This window comes from Diaporthe batatas, assembly GCF_019321695.1.
Source record: "Diaporthe batatas strain CRI 302-4 chromosome Unknown Contig00004, whole genome shotgun sequence".
Classification (NCBI taxonomy): Eukaryota; Fungi; Ascomycota; class Sordariomycetes; order Diaporthales; family Diaporthaceae; genus Diaporthe; species Diaporthe batatas.
Genome location: NW_025408551.1, coordinates 245,324 through 264,783, shown reverse-complemented (window position 1 = coordinate 264,783; position 19,460 = coordinate 245,324). Strand labels below are relative to the sequence as shown.

Here is a 19,460-nt window from a genome sequence, read left to right as displayed (position 1 = left end):
ATCCCCATACATATGAAATGTATATGGCGCCTTCATATAGTGGTAAACACTCAAGACCCAGCGTTTGAAGAAATACAGTGCCAATGACAGTGAAAAGAGAATACAGTACGTGCTTAGATAATAAATTGCGGGATGTGTCAAGAAACAATTGACAGATGCCCGGCAACATTGCACACACACCTAGGGAGGTATGGATGTGCCAACAGTGGCTTGATGTAGGAATGTCCGTATGAAAACCGTAGAAAGGAAACGAGTACTGTGTGGACGGGTCTTACTGGTTGGCAATCAGGGAAACCTTACAGCAGTAAGCACCTAGGCACTGTACAAATGTTGTCTCCGCTCTTGACCCTGAAAAAGAATCAAATGTCAGGGTTTGGGGCTGCTCTATCGATAAGCGCTCGGGTGGGCTGGTGAAGCCCGTGGACAAATTTTGGGCAGGGTTGAGTCACAGTCTGGGAGAGGCTCCCTGCAGTGGACTAATAGACTACGAGACTGATTCATATTGGTGGCATACAAAGAGAAGGTATGAATGCCTTCCGTCCACTGTTGACAAGCTCTAGCATTTCTCCCAACTCGTTGCGCATTGCAAACTTTCCAAGGGTGGTCTCGCCTGCTCGTCTGTTGCGATTCAAGGACCCCTCCTTCTGCACATTGAACCCCACCTCTGCCTCGACTCCTCGTCGTTTGCTTGCTATTACACCTGCAAAAAGTTCCAACCGCGGCCTCGCCTCTGTGTCTCCCACTCACCCACTTCTCCAGAACGGCACACTCACCATGGCGACCGGAATCGACGAGCTCGTTAAGCTCACCTCCAGCCTCTCCCTTGACACCATCCGCGAAAAGTTCCCCAATTGCTACCCCGAGACGAACCCCGTCGACGTTTACCGGGCGCACCTGACAAACGTGCTCCACGAGGTCACGGGCGTCGACCCAAAGATCATCTACCCCGCGATACAATGGACCCAAGGTCTCGACAAGGGCGACTTGATCGTCGCGGCGCCCGCCCTCCGCGTTCGGGGCAAGAAGCCAGATGAGCTCGTCAAGGAGTGGGAGGAGAAGGTCGGTCTGCCACCATGATGCTCTCAGGCAGCCCGGCTTGTTACTAATGCCAGCTCGCAAACAGTTCCCTGCAGACGATCCCCTGGTCGAGAAGCCAGTCATCACAGGATACTTCATGTCCTTCTTCTTCAAGCCTCAGCCTCTCGCGAAAGCCGTCGTGCCAATGATCCGGTCCCTTGGAAAGGACTTTGGAAAGAACCCAGCCCAGGGTCTGCGTGACCCCAAGAACCCCAATGAGCGGAAACGCATCATCGTCGAGTTCTCCTCCCCTAACATCGCCAAGCCGTTCCATGCTGGCCATCTGCGGAGTACAATCATCGGAGGTTTCATCGCGAACCTGTACGAGGGCGCCGGCTGGGACGTGATCCGGATCAACTACCTCGGCGACTGGGGGAAACAGTACGGAATGCTGGCTCTGGGTTTCGAGCGGTACGGTGATGAGGAGGCACTGAACAAGGATCCAATCAACCACCTGTTCAACATCTACGTCAAGATCAACCAGGAGATCAAGGACGAGGAAGATAAGATCAAGGAGCTGAAGGCCGCAGGCAAGGAGGACGAGGCGGCCGAGCTCCAGAAGACCAGCTCAGACGAGCAGGCGCGCCAATATTTCAAGAAGATGGTGGAAGGGGACGAGAAGGCATTGGCACAATGGCGACGGTTCAGAGACCTCAGCATTGTCCGATACCAGAAGACTTATGCCCGGCTGAACATCCACTACGACAGCTATTCAGGCGAAAGCCAGGTGTCTGAGGCGGCCATGGAGGAGGCCGCGAAGCGATTGGAGGAGATGGGTATCTCGACCGAGTCGGACGGCGCCAAGATTGTCGACTTCGCGAGCCTTATCCCAGGCAAGGAGGGCAAGCGTCTTGAGCGCCCTATCATCCGGAAGCGGGACGGCACCGCGCTTTACTTGACCCGGGATATCAGCGAGCTGCTCGGCCGGTATGAGAAGTACAAGTTCGACCAGATGATCTATGTTGCCGCCTCGCAACAAGACCTACACTTCAAGCAGCTTTTCAAGATCACAGAGCTCAGTGGCCACAAGGATATCGCGGACAAGTGCCAACACATCAACTTTGGAATGGTCCTGGGAATGAGCACCCGCAAGGGAACAGTCAAGTTCTTGGACGATATCCTTCGGGATGTTGGTGACAAGATGCACGAGGTCATGAAGAAGAACGACGACAAGTACTCCCAAGTCGAAAACCCTGAAGCCACAGCCGATACCCTGGGAATAAGCAGTGTGATGATCCAGGACATGACTGGCAAGAGGTAGGTGGATGAAATCGTCTGTGGCCTCCAAGTAGTATCGGCGTTAACACGTGTCACAGGATCAACAACTACACATTCAACATGGAGACCATGACGTCCTTCGAGGGTGACACAGGCCCATATCTCCAATACGCCCACGCCCGTCTTTGCTCGATCGAGCGCAAGGCGGCAATCCCTGCTGACGAGCTCGAGAAGGCGGATCTTTCGCTGCTTACGGAGGCTCATGCCATCAACCTGGTCCGAGTTCTGAGTCAATGGCCTGACGCGGTACAGAACACACTGAAGACGCTCGAGCCGACGACAGTAGTCATCTACCTCTTCAAGCTGACACACGTGCTCAGCTCCTCGTACGACCACCTCAAGATTGTGGGGAGTGAGCCGGAGTTGCAAAAGGCCCGCATGGCTCTGTACGATGCCGCTCGACATGTTATTGCCAACGGCATGCGCCTGCTGGGTCTTTCCCCAGTGGAGCGAATGTAGGTGGCTGGTTTGTGTTATGAGGTGCCAAGCAGCTGGAAAAAGCGCGTGTTGAAGTAGATTCCCCTGATTCTTGGGCATCAAGGTTGTAGTATGGCATTGTTCTAAGCAGATGCACAAATCGATCCCGGATTTCGGATCGAGTTCGGTCGGTTCGAACCCGTTTCGATTACTCTAGTACTCCAGCGACGTGGGTGACGCCCACGGACAACAAACCTTTTTTCTCGTCTTATGTCCTGCCATTGGGTAATTGCCGGCGCTCCGGGCCGCCGAGACCGGCGCTTTGGGAATGTCAAGACCGAAGTGCACCGACACTGTTCTGCTGTTCCACGGGGTCTAGCCGTGTGCCTTGATCCCCGGCTTGCACCCTTGTTTCACTGTCCACAGCGCCACTTTGACGCGTTGAGGTACGGCAATATCCAGGTGCCTCAATGACGACCACATACTAAGAGCCTGAAACTTCTGCTCGAGACTCCAGAAGTATTGCTTAGCCATCCACGATAGTAGCACGCAATGTAGATTGTGGAAATATCTACTCTTGTATATATCCGATTTCCTTGTGTTCTGCGCTAACGTTCACGCTCTGAGTGATGCAGAGGGGCCATCCCTCACCTGCCACGTGCAGACTGTGACAAGCCGCAGCGTATGTACATGCTGATGAGGATGAGGCTCAATGCCGACTTCAAAGAGTACAGGAGCTGAGAGCACACGCGGCAAACTTCAACATCGAGGATTCATGTGAAGATCTGCAAGGTTCTATGTCTTTTACTGTAGCATATATGACCGTCAGAGCCAAGGCTGTTTGTTCATCCGAGCACACGGCAGAGGCTGGATCTGTTCTCTTCAATCATGACGTTGAATAGTTGGCGCATAGCAGACTGCGGTTGCTGATTCAGCACAAGCATCTACCGGTATAGTTAAATGCGTGTGGCAAAGTATTCGCTATGAGCAAAGCCCGCTAATTGTTCGTGCTTGATATGCTCTTTGGTCCGGGAAACTGGTCGGCCGTGTGATAATTATCGGACAACGGAGAGAGATTCGGTGTGTAATTTCCATGTGGTTCCACTGGTACCTTGGGTAGGTATGTACATGTCTTCCGGAGCCCGAACTCATGCTATGCCTGGAATATTGAATTATCAAAGCAGATCTTCCCTTCTAGCCAAGACAGCCACTTACGGCGTGGTTAATGATGTGCCGTCCGTAGAGCACTGCTTGGCTTGAACCGTTCTACTCCAGTTTCCAGCTTTGTGTGCCGCGACGGTCTACCCTCATCTCAAGGCTTGCACCATTGGTTTAAGGAGGCAAGGAGGCGTTCTGATCTGCCCTCCGGGGCTTTTTTTACCTCCAAAGAAGGAGGCAATGCCGAGCTGAGTGATGAGCGCCTCGTCTTGAGCTTGGCGGGCATCCATGGCATGTCCGGAACTGTTGAGAAGGCCGAGAGGCGACGTCTGGACCTCGGGGATAGCATGTGCTTTCAGAGTGCCGAGAAGACAATATTAGTAGTCCTCATCTTCCGAAGATGTCGACCCTTCGTTCCGTAATACTTGTGATGTTTGAGAATCTTCAAATTAATTCGTAAATTCACCTAATCAATGCCCTTGTCACAGGTGGCTGACACCACGTTCAATATGTTTGTATCACTTCTCTTTCTAGCTGCTGCTCTCATTCTAGCTGTCTTCCAAGCAGTGTATGGCACAATTAAGAGACGAAAGCTTCCAAAGGGAGCCCAGCCACTTCCTGGCCCGAAAGGTAAGCCTTTGCGATGTCCTCACCGCTTGTCCTCGTGAGTGCCACGACAGACTAACATCATCTCCACCCACCAGGTCTTCCCTTCATTGGTCGCATACACGATGTTCCCCCAGAGGCGACATGGCTCAAGTTCTATGAGTGGTCCAAGACTTACGGGCCTATATATGAGATGAAGATCTTTGGAACCTCTCATGTCTGGATCTCAGATGAGAAGATTGCCCATGACCTACTTTCAAAGAGGAACGCGGTCTACTCCGACCGACCCGTCATCCCCAACCTGCCTGACAACCGTACGAGCGGTGACTACCTCGCGCTTCTTGGGAGAACAGAAACGTGGAAGCGACAGCGCAAGCTCTGCCATCACCTTATGAGAACCAGTGCCCAAGCATCTCTCCACGGCTACCCCACTCAGGAGCGAGACAGGTTCCTATACCTCATGTCCCAGGACAGTGATAACTACATAGAGTGGATCGAGCAATTCACCAGCCGGACCGTGTCGCGCCTTGGCTGGGGCAGCCCGCACCCTGCTAAGGTTCTTCGAAAGACAACGTTCGGTCTCCTCGAGACTATCTCACCGTCTGGCGCCCTGACGAATGTTATCAGCTGGCTGGCGCACATCCCTGCTTTCATGAGCCCTTGGAAGCAAAAGGAGCGTGCTAGACACGAGCTGGAAGAGCGGCTCTTTAAAATGAATGTTGGCTTTGTGGAGAGGGGAAGACAGACCGGAGATGCTAAGCCTAGTTTCACGAAAACGTTCCTGGACGACCAGGAGAGAACAGCCAACGGCCCGCAAGAGAAAGACGGTATGAAGTCAATGGCTCCTGACAAGGGTGAGGCGATGTATACGGTTGGCCTGATGGCCATTGCTGGTGCACTCACAATCGGCAGCCCTGTCCAGACTTATCTCCTGGCCATGTGCCACTACCCAAACTGGCAGGCAAAACTACAAGAAGAGATTGACACTGTCTGCGAGGGATGGTGCCCGCAGTGGGAAGATCGCGAGAAGCTTCCTCTTCTCAGGGCGGTGGTCAAAGAGGTGATACGATGGCGGCCACCGGTGCCCACGGGGATTCCCCATGCTACCGAGAAAGATGACATTTACAACGGTTATTTCATCCCGGCTGGAGCGACGATCCATGCTCTGGAATGGTGAGCAGAATTACCCAATATGATCAAATACCAGAGCTTGCAGAACTAACATTGTTGTTGTTCATAGGGGCATCACTCGCGACGAAAGCGTGTACCCAGAGCCCGAGATGTTCAACCCTGGCCGCTGGCTTTCCAAGGAATATCCAACCTACCGAGAGCCACTCACCCATCACCCCAACCTCAACGGCTTCTCCCAATTTGGTTTCGGCCGGCGAACCTGCCAGGGTATCCCTATCGTCGAGCAGGACCTGTTCCTTACCATGGGCGGCATGGCATGGGCGTTCAACATCCAGAAGCGGCGGGACCCTGCTACCGGTGAGGAGATGCCCGTTCACTGGAACAGTTTTACGCCGCTCCTGATCGCGAAGCCGGTCAAGTTTGCATTTGATGCTGTGCCGCGTGGTGGTGAGTCCAAGCTCGAGATGCTGAGGGCGATGTGGGAGGAGGCCAAGGAAGAGGACGAGGAAATCTTGCTGAGGGATGATGGGAGTCTCGAGCATGTGATTAGGACACCTGCAGCAGGATCTGATGAGAAGCTGCATGGAGAGGAGGACTCAGGCGATTCGAGTGAGAGTGACCACGATGTTCTCATCAATGTGCGTGACTCCTCGTCGGAGGCGAGCGATGTGCAGAATTGATCTGAGGTGTAGGTTGTGTGACCACGTTATTCGGGAAGACATACCGGATTACTTGCTGGGTTTGAGGTTTGTATTAATTGCAAGTTCAGTGTATACTTAAGTAATTGAAATGTTCGATTTCGCTTCGACGTTGTACGTAATAATGCTTCTGGTCAACTGGTGCTTCTGGTCAACTGGTGCTTCTGGTCAACTGGTGCTTGTGGTCAACTGGTGCTTGTGGTCAACTGGTGCTTCTGGTCAACTGGTGCTTCTGGTCAACTGGTATTAATGCAATTTGACAAGGGAGCATACGTAGCTTACAATTGGATACCTGCTATAATGTGCACAAAACTGCTCATCAGCTACTAAGCTACTTTAATATAATTAACAATACTAACTATCCCGTTTAAGAGAGAATCACCTAGGGCGTCTCAAGGGATGGGCCTCAGTATTGAATACCCATTCATCAAGACTGATGGTATCCTCGGGACAAAATATCAGGTAGAAATATTTAAGCGTTTCAGCCAACCAGAAGCTCTTTGGAAATTGTGTTAGAACAAATCACGGACTCGTTGGGTCTTAGTACTCACCTCCATAGAATTCTGCTTCTGGGTTTCTCCAGTGACTGTGACGTCCGAAATCGCTGAATATGCAAGAGTTGTCTCAGTAGACTTGATAATACTCTCAAACATCTTCCAAGCAATATCCCGCAGTTCCTCCTGTCCAGTTATCCTATAAAGGTAAAACACGCTCTCGATGGCCTCGGGTCGTAGGATGTACTTGGCGTCGTGAACGCTTTTGAACCCCTTAGGGAGCCTTTTGTCACCTTCTTTCTCCCATTGTTCGGCAACCCAGTCGCAATTTTCTTTGGACGAGCACCTGAACGTGTCGAAGATTTCAGGCATAAGGCCTGTTGGGAAGGAATCATACGCCCAGGTACACCCACGAGTGAGGCGATCCCCGATTCCGACATGCCCCTCAAGGCTGAAGATCTTACCTCCCAGCAGATACATACCGCCAGCGAAGCAAGACAGGTGCTGACCCTCACCGTGGTATTGCATATCACCCGCTGAGCTCACATAGGTTGTACCGGCAAATAGGATGTCCTTGTTATCGGGAAGCATAGGGCGGAAGATGATGTGCTCGGTGGCCACGTCTATGGCCCTGACGTACATTCTCTCGTATGCAGGCTCGAGCCCACCGGTCAGTAGGAACATTTTGGGCAAGTACTCATAGAGAGAATCGGCCAGAGCGCCCAACGTAAAGGTGTTATCCTTCGAAACGTCCTGATTGCGGAAGTCGATATTTCTTGGCCACATGCCCGGTAGCTTGGACCTCTCTTGACTCTCGGCGAGAAACTTCCGGACGCGCTCGATGGCATCGTAGTACTTTTCGCTGCCAGTAAGCTGTGCAAGCCTTGTAAATTCGAGCGATAGAGAAGCAGGCGATGCACTGGGGTCGTTGGTGCCCGCATTTTGTCTTCCTGATCGAGCGCTTTCCCAATCAAGCCAAAAGCCGGGCATTCGGTTGGGGGTATCGAAAGCCATGTAGAGCATTTCGCCAAGCTCCTGAGCTTTTTCAAGTAATGCTGGCTCGCGACTTAGGTCATAGGCGCTGAGCAAACCGCCGAGATGACGAATTGTGGTCTGAAGAGGAAGGTCAGTACTAAGTAGATACCATATCAAAGTGCCAGGGTCTATTCACCTCAAACATATTGGCGCTTGTCTCGGGCGTCTTAGCCCAGTCTATCTGAGCAGCGTACTCAGCGGCTTCGTAAAATTCGTCGTAAAGCTCCATGATCCACATAGTGTCAAGGGCATCCACAAGAGTGGCCGCCCACCCGCCGAAAGTGTTCTTGCCTCCTCCTGTGACTGGTTGCAACTCATCCCAGCCCCAGGCTTGCTGTTTATATGACGTCCAGGCGCGAAGAAAGACATCACGGACAGCTTTCCTGCGCTCTTCGGTTACGCTGCCACCGTGTTTGGCGGGGAACCTATGCTGGACTTCTGGAAGCGTCTTTGGTTTCCCCTTTGGCAGAGATGCGTATGAAGACACTGGGTGATACTGCTTAGCAGAGGACCAGTTGAAGCTGGAAGGAGTGAACCGAATCCTGGCCCGCGTTGCTGCGAAAACAGGAGCGGGGCGGGAACTGGAGGCGACAGGAGAAATGCCTCGCCAAAGGAGCACGATAACCAGGGCCAGAGCAATGAAGGAGGAATATCTGGTTAGGCGGAAAACGGCCATGGCGGACTCCCCCATGGGTGGGTAGTATGCGATGAGACGCAGGAGCTGAGCTTAGTGCTAGGTACTAAGTAACGAGAGTGCACAGCATAGGGCCTTTGTTCTTGGCAGAAGTGAATTGCAGTAAAGAAAGGCCGAGTCGGGAATGGTCCGGGGATGCTGGCAGACAGTGATTTTATGATTGAACAATAAATATGGGCGAACGTTTTCTGGTTTTCAATAAAAAGATCGCTGCTTCACGGCTTGATCTATGTTGGCAAGCAGGACGTTGCATGCCACATGGTAAAACAGAGAAGGAGAAGACTGAAAGACGGGGACCACACAGCAAGCGCCCAGGTGGACCCGCTGGAGTGCATGTGGCTTCCAACCTCCTCGGCAGCGCCCACATTTCCTTGACTCGAGTAGGTCCGAACTGTGCCAGTTGGGAAACCCTCACCAATGGAATTGCTTAGATTCAATGGTGTTTGCAACCAACAGATGTGACCTGTGAATTCGCTTACCCTGTCTACCCACAAAACTCGGCATAGTAGCTCCATTCCAATTGGCGGTTCCCAGAATATATTCCGTACCTGCAGAATTGGGAAGTCTCATCGCCAATCCCAACGGACGGGGAGGAGGGGAGGAGGGATTCGATACCCACCTCATGGGGTCTCAGCCGCGCAATGCTGCCCAGGTGTATTCAGATCTCTCCCCTGGCCCCAAAGTTGGGCGTCGACTCTTCTATGATGTTTTCAAGTCCACCTCTCATCTCAATTACACATTTATCGGAGCCTGAGAGGGAAGAACTTGCAACTTCATTATCAACCAGGTCAAGAGCAAAGCCAGGCATGACCAATCGTAGGCGGATTCATTCAGATCGAATCGTTGTCAGAATGCTCCCCCAGTCTGTTGTTTAATTATGGGGATAGCCCAAGCTCTCAGCCGCCGTGGGATTAAAATGGATGGGGTAGGATGTGCATGATAAAATTACAACAGACGGGCGGCTACAATCACCACCCTGCATCGGGGCTGATCCGTTGAAGCGAAGCGACCAACAAGCCCAGGGTTATGCCGCATTAGCAGTCAACATCTGCAGTTTCTCCAGCCTCGTCCCTCTCCCGGTTTCTTCTCTCTTCCTTGCATTTGTTCTCCCTGTGTTCACTCTGGATTTGTCTTGCCTGCACATTCTCTATCCTTCCTCTTGCTGAACTGCATCCCTTTTTCCACTTGGGCCATCGAAGCGGGAGCTAGGCCCATGATGCTATGCATCATTGTATTACTGTCCGCCTTCATTGCCCCCTCCCATGCCTCGACCGGCTGTGATGCCACGGCTATTTCCATCCCTCTCCAGGATACAAAAGTTCTGGATGATGTCGAAGATTCCTATATGATTGGTCTGCGCACCAAGCTGGGGACTCCGCCTCAGGACATCCTCATGCTTCCATGGCCGTACGTACATCTCTATACAGACCCCCTATGCAAGAGGACGCGGAAGCTTGGAACTCGATTCTGGCAATCGGCACGCTGACGGTGAAGAAGTGAGCTGAACAACACCTGGGTGTACGACTATCAGCCCTATTGTGATGACACTATTATCCGGAACGACCTTATCTGTCGAGTGAGGAGAGGCGACTACTTTTTCGAAAACTCATCGTCAACATACGCCAGAGCGACTACAATGCAGACTGCCGGCGGCGCCACTCAAGAAACCACCTACTCGGGCGCTGAGACGGGCATTCCCAGCCTAATCACCTCGTCCATCAACGGCGACGATGTCTTTGAATTGGGCTCGACAAACCTGACTTCGTTTCCCATCGGAATTCCTAGACTCAATTGGGACCATGGGTATACTACTATCCACGCTCTGGGCCTGGGCAAGAACTCAACCTTTCTCAACGGCCTATTACAGGCCGGTCAGATCGCGTCCCTCTCGTGGTCCCTTTTCTGGGGCCGCATGTGGGTTGATGACTGGCTTGATGGATCGCTTGTGCTCGGAGGCTACGATTCGAAGCTTAGTGTGGGCGAGAACTACACCCAGTCGCTGGACTACAGCGACAATGACGGTACTGGTTGCTGGACAGGCATGAAGGTGACAATTACAGGAATTGAATTGAACTTTAGCAATGGCAGCAATCTCAACATATATGAGGATGCTCTGCCTGTCTGCATTGTCCCACAACGTCAGTTGCTCATGGAGGGACCCAATAGCATACGTGAAGCCTTTGAGGACGCAACTGGCATGGTCTACCAAAACGCCTCATATGGACTCCATTGGTCCGCCGGACAATACCTTGCGGATAATGCGTGAGTCTTCATTCCCCTTCCCTCCCCCTTTGCTCTCACGCGCTAGCATTCCGCCTTCCTAACCCATCCTGTTGTGTTTTGCATGTAGATACGATGGCGATATAACCATAATCTTGTCAAGCGGCTTGGCCGTCCGCGTCCCGAACAGCCAGTTCCTCCCGCCCTACATAGATATTGCCGACAACGGAAGCCGGGTGTACAACAACTCTATCAGAGAACTTTTGTACAACGGCGTTGGAAAGCAACCAGCGACGTTGGGCCGGTACTTCTTCACTTCGGCTTATCTTACAGTGAACCATGACAGCAACTCATTCACACTCTCCGCAGCAAATGCAACGACGGAGAGCGAGCTGGTTCCCATTGTCTCTGAGTCAAAGGTCAAGTCCAAGTCCTGCAGTGACGGAGCCGCAGACACGGGGCCGACGGTTACTGCAAGTTCAGCAGCAACGGCGCAAGGATCAAGTAGGCACACGTCCCCGGGAGCGATAGCCGGGGGCGTAGTGGGCGGAGTTGTCGTTGTGCTCGCTGCCGTTGGGGTTGCTGCTTTCGTGCTGGTGCGTAGGCGACGGAGGCGGGAAAATTCTCATGAGTTGCCGGCCGATTCCGTGTCAGATCGCGGTCCTTTAGCGCAGTACAATGCTTTGGCTTCTGTCGATGTGAACAAGAACCAGGAAAAGTGGACTGAAACGCATGAGTTGGGAGTCTATCATAGGCCACCGGAATTGTTAGGACGAGAAGTGCTTCAGAGTCAGCAAAGCTTTGGTCCGGTGTACGAGATGAGCGGCGATACCCAGACGGTCCATGAAATTGGCCATGCTCGTGATTGATTGTCAAAAGGTTGCGCCTCAAATAGTTCGCAAATTATTAAAATAAATTCTTCATATAATTAGCTTTATGACAAAGTATTACTACTAGCACTTAAACATGTATAATCTAAGAGCACCTATCATATTATAACCATAGTTATCAACACTGTGTCTTTTTCAAGCGCTGGGTCTTGAGCGCTTACCACCGTATGAAGGTGCCATGCATGTCATCGGACATATAGGGATGAAAAGCGAAGCCAGCAGAACCAGCTAGAGGCCGAACACTCTTAGTACTTCACCGAGGCGATCCCCTGCTTTCTCAGGTGTCAGCACTCGCCCAGTATGCAGAGCAGAGCGTGCTTTGTGACAGCTTCGGCCTGTCCATCTGCACCATCCAGGCTGCATGTCGCGAGGCCGACGTTGCAGTAAGCCTGGGGATATCAACTGGTTGGAAGTTCCTCCTAGACTTGTTCAGGCATCCCTATGCGTCGCCGGGGCTTATAGTCCCTTTCCATCTCCCTCTGGCTCCGCCAAAGCAGCCTCCCAAACCTTGCCGATGTGATTCTGGTAAATCCAACTCATGTCGCCACCCTCCTTAATGACCTTGACCTTGACTCTTTCTTCCTCCGTCAGGCCCGCCGTCGTGACCTCCAGCTCTCTCAACTTCTCAGCCCTCTTGGCCGCCTGGCTCCCGAGATACTCGTACATGCGCGAGTAGTACGGTACGCGTATCCTGTCAAACAGTGCTGCGGCCTTACCAATATCATTACCATGGTGGTTCAGGGCCTGGGCCAGAGTCCAACCATCCTCCATGGCGAACCCAGCCCCGGACCCAAAGGCACCAGAGAGGGCATGCGACGAATCCCCCACCAGCACGATTTTGCCTCCCCAAGCCGTCAGGGACGCCAGCTCCGGTCCGGCAAAGGCGGCAAACTCCCTCCACGCGCCGTCGGGGATTTTGGTCAGTGCAGCCCGGATCGAGGGCAGGTAGTCCTTGAAGTGGGACTCGACATGCTTGTTGGTGACGGGCACGCCCCAGACCACCTTGCTCGCGCTGTGGATCGCCGGATCCTGGTACTCGCGGGAGGCTATCTCGCCGAGCCCCTCGCCGACGGGGGAGAAATACACATGTGAGGTGGGCAGGTGCCACCAACCTGTGATACCGAAGCGGGCATCTTGGTCTGTGAGGTCCCTGAGCGGCAGTATCGCTCGCCAAATTGTTGTGCCTGTAAAGGCAATCTTGTAGTCGGGCCATGCACAGTCTCGGACGACCTGTTTCCGCACGCGTCAGCCGCGGACCCCAAGAGTCTGCTTGAAGATGAGTGTGCTTGCAGAGAGAGCCACAACGTACTGAACGGATCCCGTCTGCGCCGACGACCAAGTCCGCAGTCTCGATCGTGCCATCAGTGAACTGTAACTCGACACCCTTGTCGCCCACATCTGTGATTTTTTCCAGCTTCTTTGAAAGTCGGACCACTCCGGGAGGCACGTGTGCCAACAGGGCAGATTGGAGCTTGGTCCTCTGCGTCCGGATCGTCGGTCTCGACTTCCAGTTCCCAGAAGGCCACTCGCAGTCCACCGGCCGTTCCATCCGGTGAAGTTGTGATCCCGTTCGGCCATTCCTGGAGACATCGTCAGTCCGGTATGTTCTGCAGACCATAAGCAGCCTGCCAAGCTGAGGGAAGATACACTCACATGTTCAGCACCACATTGCTTGGGTGTCCGCTTACAAGCGAATCTGCGACTCCCAGAAGCTCGAGCACGTTCCAAGAGTTGGGACCGATGTTGATGCCGGCACCAACTTCACGAAGAACCAAGTCTTTCTCATAAATGTGGACTTCGACGTTTGGGTTTTTGGAGAGCGCAATGGCTGTAGCCAATCCGCCGGGCCCGCCGCCGACCACTGCTACCCTTATCGGCCGGGAGGATGGTCTGGCTGGGGTATTGTCCGCTACCATTGTTGACTGCGTTTACTTCACCGTGGTATCAATAGACTCGGCTTTCTGGGGACGTGTTGTAATAGTGCAGTTTATGCTAGCCCGGTTCGGTCGCTTATAATACCCAGGTAGGTGGCCAAGACTGATGAAACCTCGGGCTCAGACAATTTGGATAGATGCCGACTACACAGAAATATACCTGGCATCATGGGTGAGAGAGTTCACAGCAACAGCCCACTTGAAGGCGATGTCGGGCTTAACGTTTGAAGGGTAGAGTGTAGATTCCCCAGCTTGTGTCGTCAACGAGTCCCGTGATGGCGTGCTTGGCTATCAAGCACCTCACGCTGCAACAATATGAGTATTCCACAAAGTCCGTTGTAAATCGTACCACTGGCAAAGATAAGTGTTGGTAACGAATTGCTCAGCACCCGGTGATACGCAAAACGCTTCCTTCCCCGCAAGTCCGACCCGCAGGCCTCAGGATATCATCTCCCATCGAAACCCTACTGAATCAATTTCTCTCTGAACTCCTAACTCAAAACGGTATCCCAAGCGTTTACATATACAAAGCTGCCCATTGAAATCATCGATAGCGTTGCTCGCAAGACTGAAACAAAGGAGAGAGCAGCATGCTAGCAGCCTCCAAGACAGGCAGATATCTCGGGCCAGCAAGCATGAGCTTGTTCATCTTGGGACGTGTCGTGACGAATATCGGGTACAATCAAACGAGAGTCTGCTGTGCGCACAGCTTGCCCTTCTGGCGCAAGTGACAGTGTCTCCTTGAGCCCGCATGAATATTCTCTTTCCCCCTTACCAGTTGTTTCCATCTGCCAGTGTGTAATCGCCGCCTGCAGTGTGGACTGGCTGTCCCTTGATCCGATTGTCCCCATCATTACTATCGTATCGTCATTTTTGTGCCAACGTGCCAACGTGCCTGGTCTGGGGCCTTCCTTGTGATGTGGTTCGCGGCATCAGTGTTGTTGCATCAATGACCTGGTGACATCGTTCGCTACATCTACAACTCGTCCTTCACATACTCTGTTGCCTGCTTCACTTCCTCAGTTACCTCTGTAGCTATGCTCGCAGCCGTCTCGGAGGCCGCGCTTGCGAAGCTGCTTGCGCTGTCTGCAGCTCCAGAGTAAGCCGCAGCGAGTCGAGAGTAGACGCTCTCGCTGAAGGTTGGCTCTTTGCCAACAAGCAGTTCGGACACAATGCTGCTGACCATTACATACTGCTTTGAAGCTTCCTCTGAAGCAACGGTCGCGTAAGACCCTGCCGCACTGGTGACGGTGTCCGCGCTGCCTCCGACTGCCTCGGTGGCAGAGCTAATATAGTCGCCTGCAGCATTGTACAGGCTCTCGTACCAGGGGGTGGGGGTCGCAGCTCCGTAGACCTGAACGCTGACCTGGTCCAAGACCGCGTTCCAATTCTCTTGGGCGAATGTGCCAGCGGCCTCGGCTGCCGAGGCAGCGTTCTCGTAGCCAGCAGCGATATTCTCGTAGCCAGCGGCCACGACTGAGCTCACGTTCTCACTCATTACAGACGCCGCCGCCGAGGCGTTCTCGCTGGCTACAGAAGCTGCTGCTGAAGCATTCTCGCGGGCCACTGAAGCAACCGATGCGGCAGACTCGCTAGCGACCGAGGCAGCAGATGATAGGGTCCCGGCTAAGTCTGTCGGGGTGGGCGTCGCGGTCATGGAGCTGAGAGCACTCGACGCGGCGGCCAGGAAGTCGGAGTATCGAGCTTGAGCGATTCCGAGTCCGGCATAATAGTTGTACTGCGCGTTTTGCAGGAGCCTTTCAGCATTTACACCCGCGGCTGCGGTGACTGCAGACAGGGATTCTCCGGCAACAGAAGCTACAGATGAGACAGTTCCCGAGATGTCTGTTGGTGTGGGGGTTGCCGCACCAATGGCAATTTTGGCGCTCTCATACTGCGCCTCGGCCCAGGATCTTCCCTCGTTCAGCCTGGAGGCCGCAATTGACTCCACGTGGGCCCAGTCCACAAAGGTGGGGATCGAGGGGAGTGCAGTTGTGGTCGTAGTAGCAAAGAGACCATGCTGAGCCGCACCGAGGGCAGCATCCAACTGCGAGCTGGCAGCAGCGACTGCATTGCTGTAGGCGGCAGTCACTGAGCTGAGAAGCTTCTCATGAGCAGGTTTGGGAGTAGCGCCCACCTGGGCGGACGCCAGTGACAATGCCTCGGAATAACGTTGAGCAGCTCCAGCCAGAGCAGCAGAGTAAGCTGAGCTGGCTGCTGATGAAATGGTGGCAGGGATATCAGACTGGATCGCTGATATAACACTGCCGGCAGCCTCGAAGCTGTCGTCATCCAAAATCGGCTGACGACTGGGCACCGACTGGGCAGCAGCTCCCAAAAAGGCAGGTTTGACAGTGTCAGTCGCTGATGGAGTCTTGGGCTCTTCAACGGCCGACACCTCGGCTTCGACAGGCTCGGCCACTTCGTCAATGGGCACATGAGCAGTCCCAGGGTCCTCAGGTTGGGCAGCTTCAGTTGCCTCGGTGGTATTTCCGGCGAAGACTGGGGTCTCTTCCAAGATGGCGCTTGAGGCCTCGGCAATCTCGGGCTCGTCGCTTTCGTAAATCGGAAGGATTGATGCGGATGCCTCCTGGACAACGCTTGTCGCCGACTCCGAAACTCCGCTCGCTACGGACTCAACTTTTTCAGCTGCAGTGGATGCGCTCTCTTGGAGCTTAGTGGCCGTTTCCTCATCTCCGGCGGGTGTCTCGTCCCCCACAAGGATGGGCTCTTCCGCAGGACTTTCAGCCTCAGCTTCGACTTCATGTGCAGCTGCCGCCTTTTCTGCTTCCTCAGCAGCTGTCCGCGTGACTTCGGGGTCGAACTCGTCCGAGTCATCGAGGGCAATGATCTTGAAACCAGCAACCTGCTTTAGGCTTGCAAGTTCCTTGGCCGCCGATTGGGCCAGTTCCATAGCCTGGCCTTCAACAGCTAGCCCCTCGTTCTGGGCAGACTCCAATTGGGGGTGGGAAGTGATGAGGTTCTTGAGCTCGGTCTGCCACTCGTCGAAGCGTTCCCTGAGCTGATGATATTTGGCCCAATCCTTGTAGGTGACACCATCCATCCAGGCCCACTTCATGCCAATCTTTTGCAGCGCCAGGTCCCGAATGCTGTCGAGGATCTTGAAATGATCTTCGGCGAATTTGGTGACGCTGATCTCGATCTCGGTCTCATAGTTTGTTCTCCAGTTACGGATGTCCTGTGACCTGTCCTTGATTTCTAGCCCAGCCTTCCGCACGGCAGCAGTGACCTTCTCCTGGCCAGCCTCGGGAGACTGGGAGCCGCTCTTGACTTTGCTGACAATGCCCTGGATCTCAGCCTTCAATGTTGCCAGCTCTTTGTCGACGGTGTCTTTCAGCTGCCCAACCAGGGACTTGCCCATCGTCTTGGCCTGTCTTTCGATCATGCGTTTCGCTATCTCCTCGATGCGATCGTCGATCTCAGCAGCCCCCTCGTCAGCGGCCTTGGCATATTTCTCTTGCCACGCTTTAAGGTCCTCGGCGACAGTCTCACGTGCGATGCGGCGGACCTCACTTTCGTTTGGGGCAACATCCGGAGCAGGGATCTGCTCCCCACCCAGCTTAGTCTTTGATGCTGCCGCCTCGCTGTTGGCTGCCAGCTCCTCTGAGCTGGGCGGTGCGACATCGGACGGGGAACTCTGCTCGACTGTCGAGGTGGTGGCCTCGCTGGATACGGGCGTGGCTGACGCGGACGATGCAGCTGATGTTGGCTTCGTCAAGGTCGAGTCTGCCTTTGCCGCGGTGCTACTGCCATCACTTAGTCAAGGGGCCCAGCACATGTAAGAAAACCACACGACATACCTGGAGACAGCCTCGGTGGCCTTCTGGGTGCTGTTGCCGTTGTAACGCCCGAGCCTCTGGCCGATCTTCAGAAGCTGAGGCTCGACATTCTCCGTGTAGAGGGAGCGGACCTGGGGCCAGACGGTGCCATCTAGGAAAACAAGCGTCTTGTTCCAAGCCCAGACAGCGGAGGGCACAGCTGTCTCAGTAGTGAATGTAGAGGCGGCGGCGTATCCCTGCTGCGCGTAGGGCTGTACGAAGACGTAGCTTGGCAGGAGGTAGTCGTGGTACGTCTGCAGAGCGTTGGTCCTTGCGACCTCGTAGTACGGCGCGACGGCCGAGGACAGCTGGTTGACATGGGGAGCAAGAGTCTGGTCGTATTTGGCCTGGGCCAGAGCTTGGTACTTGACCAACTCTGGCTGCAGGCTCTTGTCCCATTTCTCCTTGCCAAATGCTTGGGCCTGGGCGACGCGCGGGGATCCATACTTGGTGGCATAAGCCCAGGAGGGCGACAGGACCCTCTGGTCAACCGTGTCGTAGTACGGCCTGGCCAGCTCGACGTAGGGGGCAGCGTATGTGTGGTAGTAAGGCTCGACATGGGGAGAGACGGCATGCTTCAGCTGGAAGTACGGCTTGCAGATCCGGGGCGAGGCATCGGTGCATTCCTCGAGTGTGGCCGGACACCGGAAGAGAATGCTCAGAATCGAATACCAGGTAAACAGGCTGCCAGGGCCGTCAGTCAGCGATTAGTTCTAGTCAGGAGTCGGTATGTGAGGGCAGAGCCGCAGCTCTGGGCAGGGCAAGCGTACCGAGCAAGCGCGCTGAAGAGCCACGAGAGACGGCCACGCCGCGGCTTCGGTGTTGATCTCCTCTGGGGGGTGGCAGCATGGGTGGTGATGGAGGAGCCGAAGCCATTCATGCCATTCAGGCCATTCACGCCGTTGAGCCCCTTCTTCGTCTTGGCGTAGCCGTTGGGGGAGCCATTTGCGTGCTCCATGGCAGCGAGGCTGCAATCAGCAGCGGACCACGGCCGGGGATCGGGCGGGAGGGGACCGAACAATCACGAGACAGTGAGTGCAGTGAGGTTCCGAGTCAGGCTGGCCTGTCCGGGCCACGTTGTGGGGATGTCTCGAAGCGAGGACCACGATGCAAAGTCAGTAAATTTTTGCATGAGACCAGAAACCAATATGGAGGGACGACGTGTCCAAGCAGCGTGCAGCAGGTGTCAGGGTGCTGAGGCTGAGGCTGAGGAGAGGATGGTGCGAGACAAAGACGTGAGGAAGCCGAGTCGAATGAACCCGGACAACGGAGGTTTTGCTGGTTGGGCAATTTGCAAGGTGCAGGGGCCTTTGCAGCAAAACAAGCTTGCTGCAGCAGGGGGAGCTCGAACGTCAGTGGCGCCTCGGTAGGGTAGTGGAACAGGACTGGCCTGACCTGGCGTGCAACCAACAGTCCGAGTAAGAAAAAGGTGCAGGAGAGAGACCAAGTGGATATTATTATTATTATTGCTATCGTGTCTGCCTTCTTCCACCTGTGTGTCTGTGTAGGCTAAGTAAGTACCTGCCCGGGATAACACCACATCGATCGATTCACAGTACGTAGGTGCAATTGCACACCCGGCGATGGTGTGTGCCAAGCCACATGTCCAAGATTTTCCAGACTTTGCTGCTCTAGCGCAACAAGTGCCATATGCAGATAAGGCCAGGCATCTGGCAGACCAGCACCAGCAGGCAGTCAGCAAGCTGAAGGAGACCGCTGGAACCGTCCGGTACAACCCTGCCAGCATCCCAACATCCTCCCCGACGTCATCAGCTTGTTCTTCGAGTTGGCTCCGGCTGTTTGCGGCCCAGTGCTGGTCTGTTGAAGGAGTGAGCACAGGCGGCTTGGCCTTGCAGCATCAACGGCTGCCGGCCTGCCAGCTTCGCCGACAGGAATACTATGTAGCTCTACCGTTTCATGTGTGCGGCCGACTGTGGTATATCCCACCAAGTACGTGCAATATATCTATATCACCTAGGCATTACATGG

The 19,460-nt window shown here is 54.2% G+C and overlaps 5 protein-coding genes across 5 annotated transcripts; 2 read left to right on the top strand and 3 right to left on the bottom strand.

The window, feature by feature from the left end:
- The first annotated feature begins 434 nt into the window (after positions 1 to 434).
- On the top strand, positions 435 to 3,373 carry KVR01_004559 (uncharacterized protein). Its single transcript, XM_044791190.1, has 3 exons — positions 435 to 1,059; positions 1,124 to 2,334; positions 2,394 to 3,373. Exons 1-3 carry the CDS (start codon positions 526 to 528, stop codon positions 2,812 to 2,814), a joined length of 2,166 nt encoding a protein of 721 aa, XP_044646723.1. The 5' UTR covers positions 435 to 525; the 3' UTR covers positions 2,815 to 3,373.
- A 3,316-nt stretch (positions 3,374 to 6,689) lies between these two features.
- On the bottom strand, positions 6,690 to 8,829 carry KVR01_004790 (uncharacterized protein). The gene is made up of 3 exons (XM_044786896.1): positions 8,031 to 8,829; positions 6,917 to 7,972; positions 6,690 to 6,863 (listed from the first exon to the last, which is right to left on the bottom strand). Exons 1-3 carry the CDS (start codon positions 8,583 to 8,585, stop codon positions 6,744 to 6,746), a joined length of 1,731 nt encoding a protein of 576 aa, XP_044646954.1. The 5' UTR covers positions 8,586 to 8,829; the 3' UTR covers positions 6,690 to 6,743.
- A 618-nt stretch (positions 8,830 to 9,447) lies between these two features.
- KVR01_004440 (uncharacterized protein) lies at positions 9,448 to 11,694 on the top strand. The gene is made up of 3 exons (XM_044784806.1): positions 9,448 to 9,995; positions 10,086 to 10,850; positions 10,939 to 11,694. The coding sequence occupies exons 1-3, from the start codon at positions 9,802 to 9,804 to the stop codon at positions 11,675 to 11,677; spliced, it is 1,698 nt and encodes a 565-aa protein (XP_044646604.1). The 5' UTR covers positions 9,448 to 9,801; the 3' UTR covers positions 11,678 to 11,694.
- Positions 11,695 to 12,154: 460 nt separating this feature from the next.
- Positions 12,155 to 13,614, bottom strand: KVR01_004197 (uncharacterized protein; the record flags this gene model as incomplete). Its single annotated transcript, XM_044791051.1, has 3 exons — positions 12,155 to 12,928; positions 13,008 to 13,178; positions 13,387 to 13,614. 3 exons carry the CDS (start codon positions 13,612 to 13,614, stop codon positions 12,155 to 12,157), a joined length of 1,173 nt encoding a protein of 390 aa, XP_044646361.1.
- A 241-nt stretch (positions 13,615 to 13,855) lies between these two features.
- KVR01_004525 (uncharacterized protein) lies at positions 13,856 to 18,919 on the bottom strand. Its single transcript, XM_044786076.1, has 3 exons — positions 18,242 to 18,919; positions 17,454 to 18,155; positions 13,856 to 17,399 (listed from the first exon to the last, which is right to left on the bottom strand). The coding sequence occupies exons 1-3, from the start codon at positions 18,427 to 18,429 to the stop codon at positions 14,609 to 14,611; spliced, it is 3,681 nt and encodes a 1,226-aa protein (XP_044646689.1). The 5' UTR covers positions 18,430 to 18,919; the 3' UTR covers positions 13,856 to 14,608.
- Positions 18,920 to 19,460: the final 541 nt, after the last annotated feature.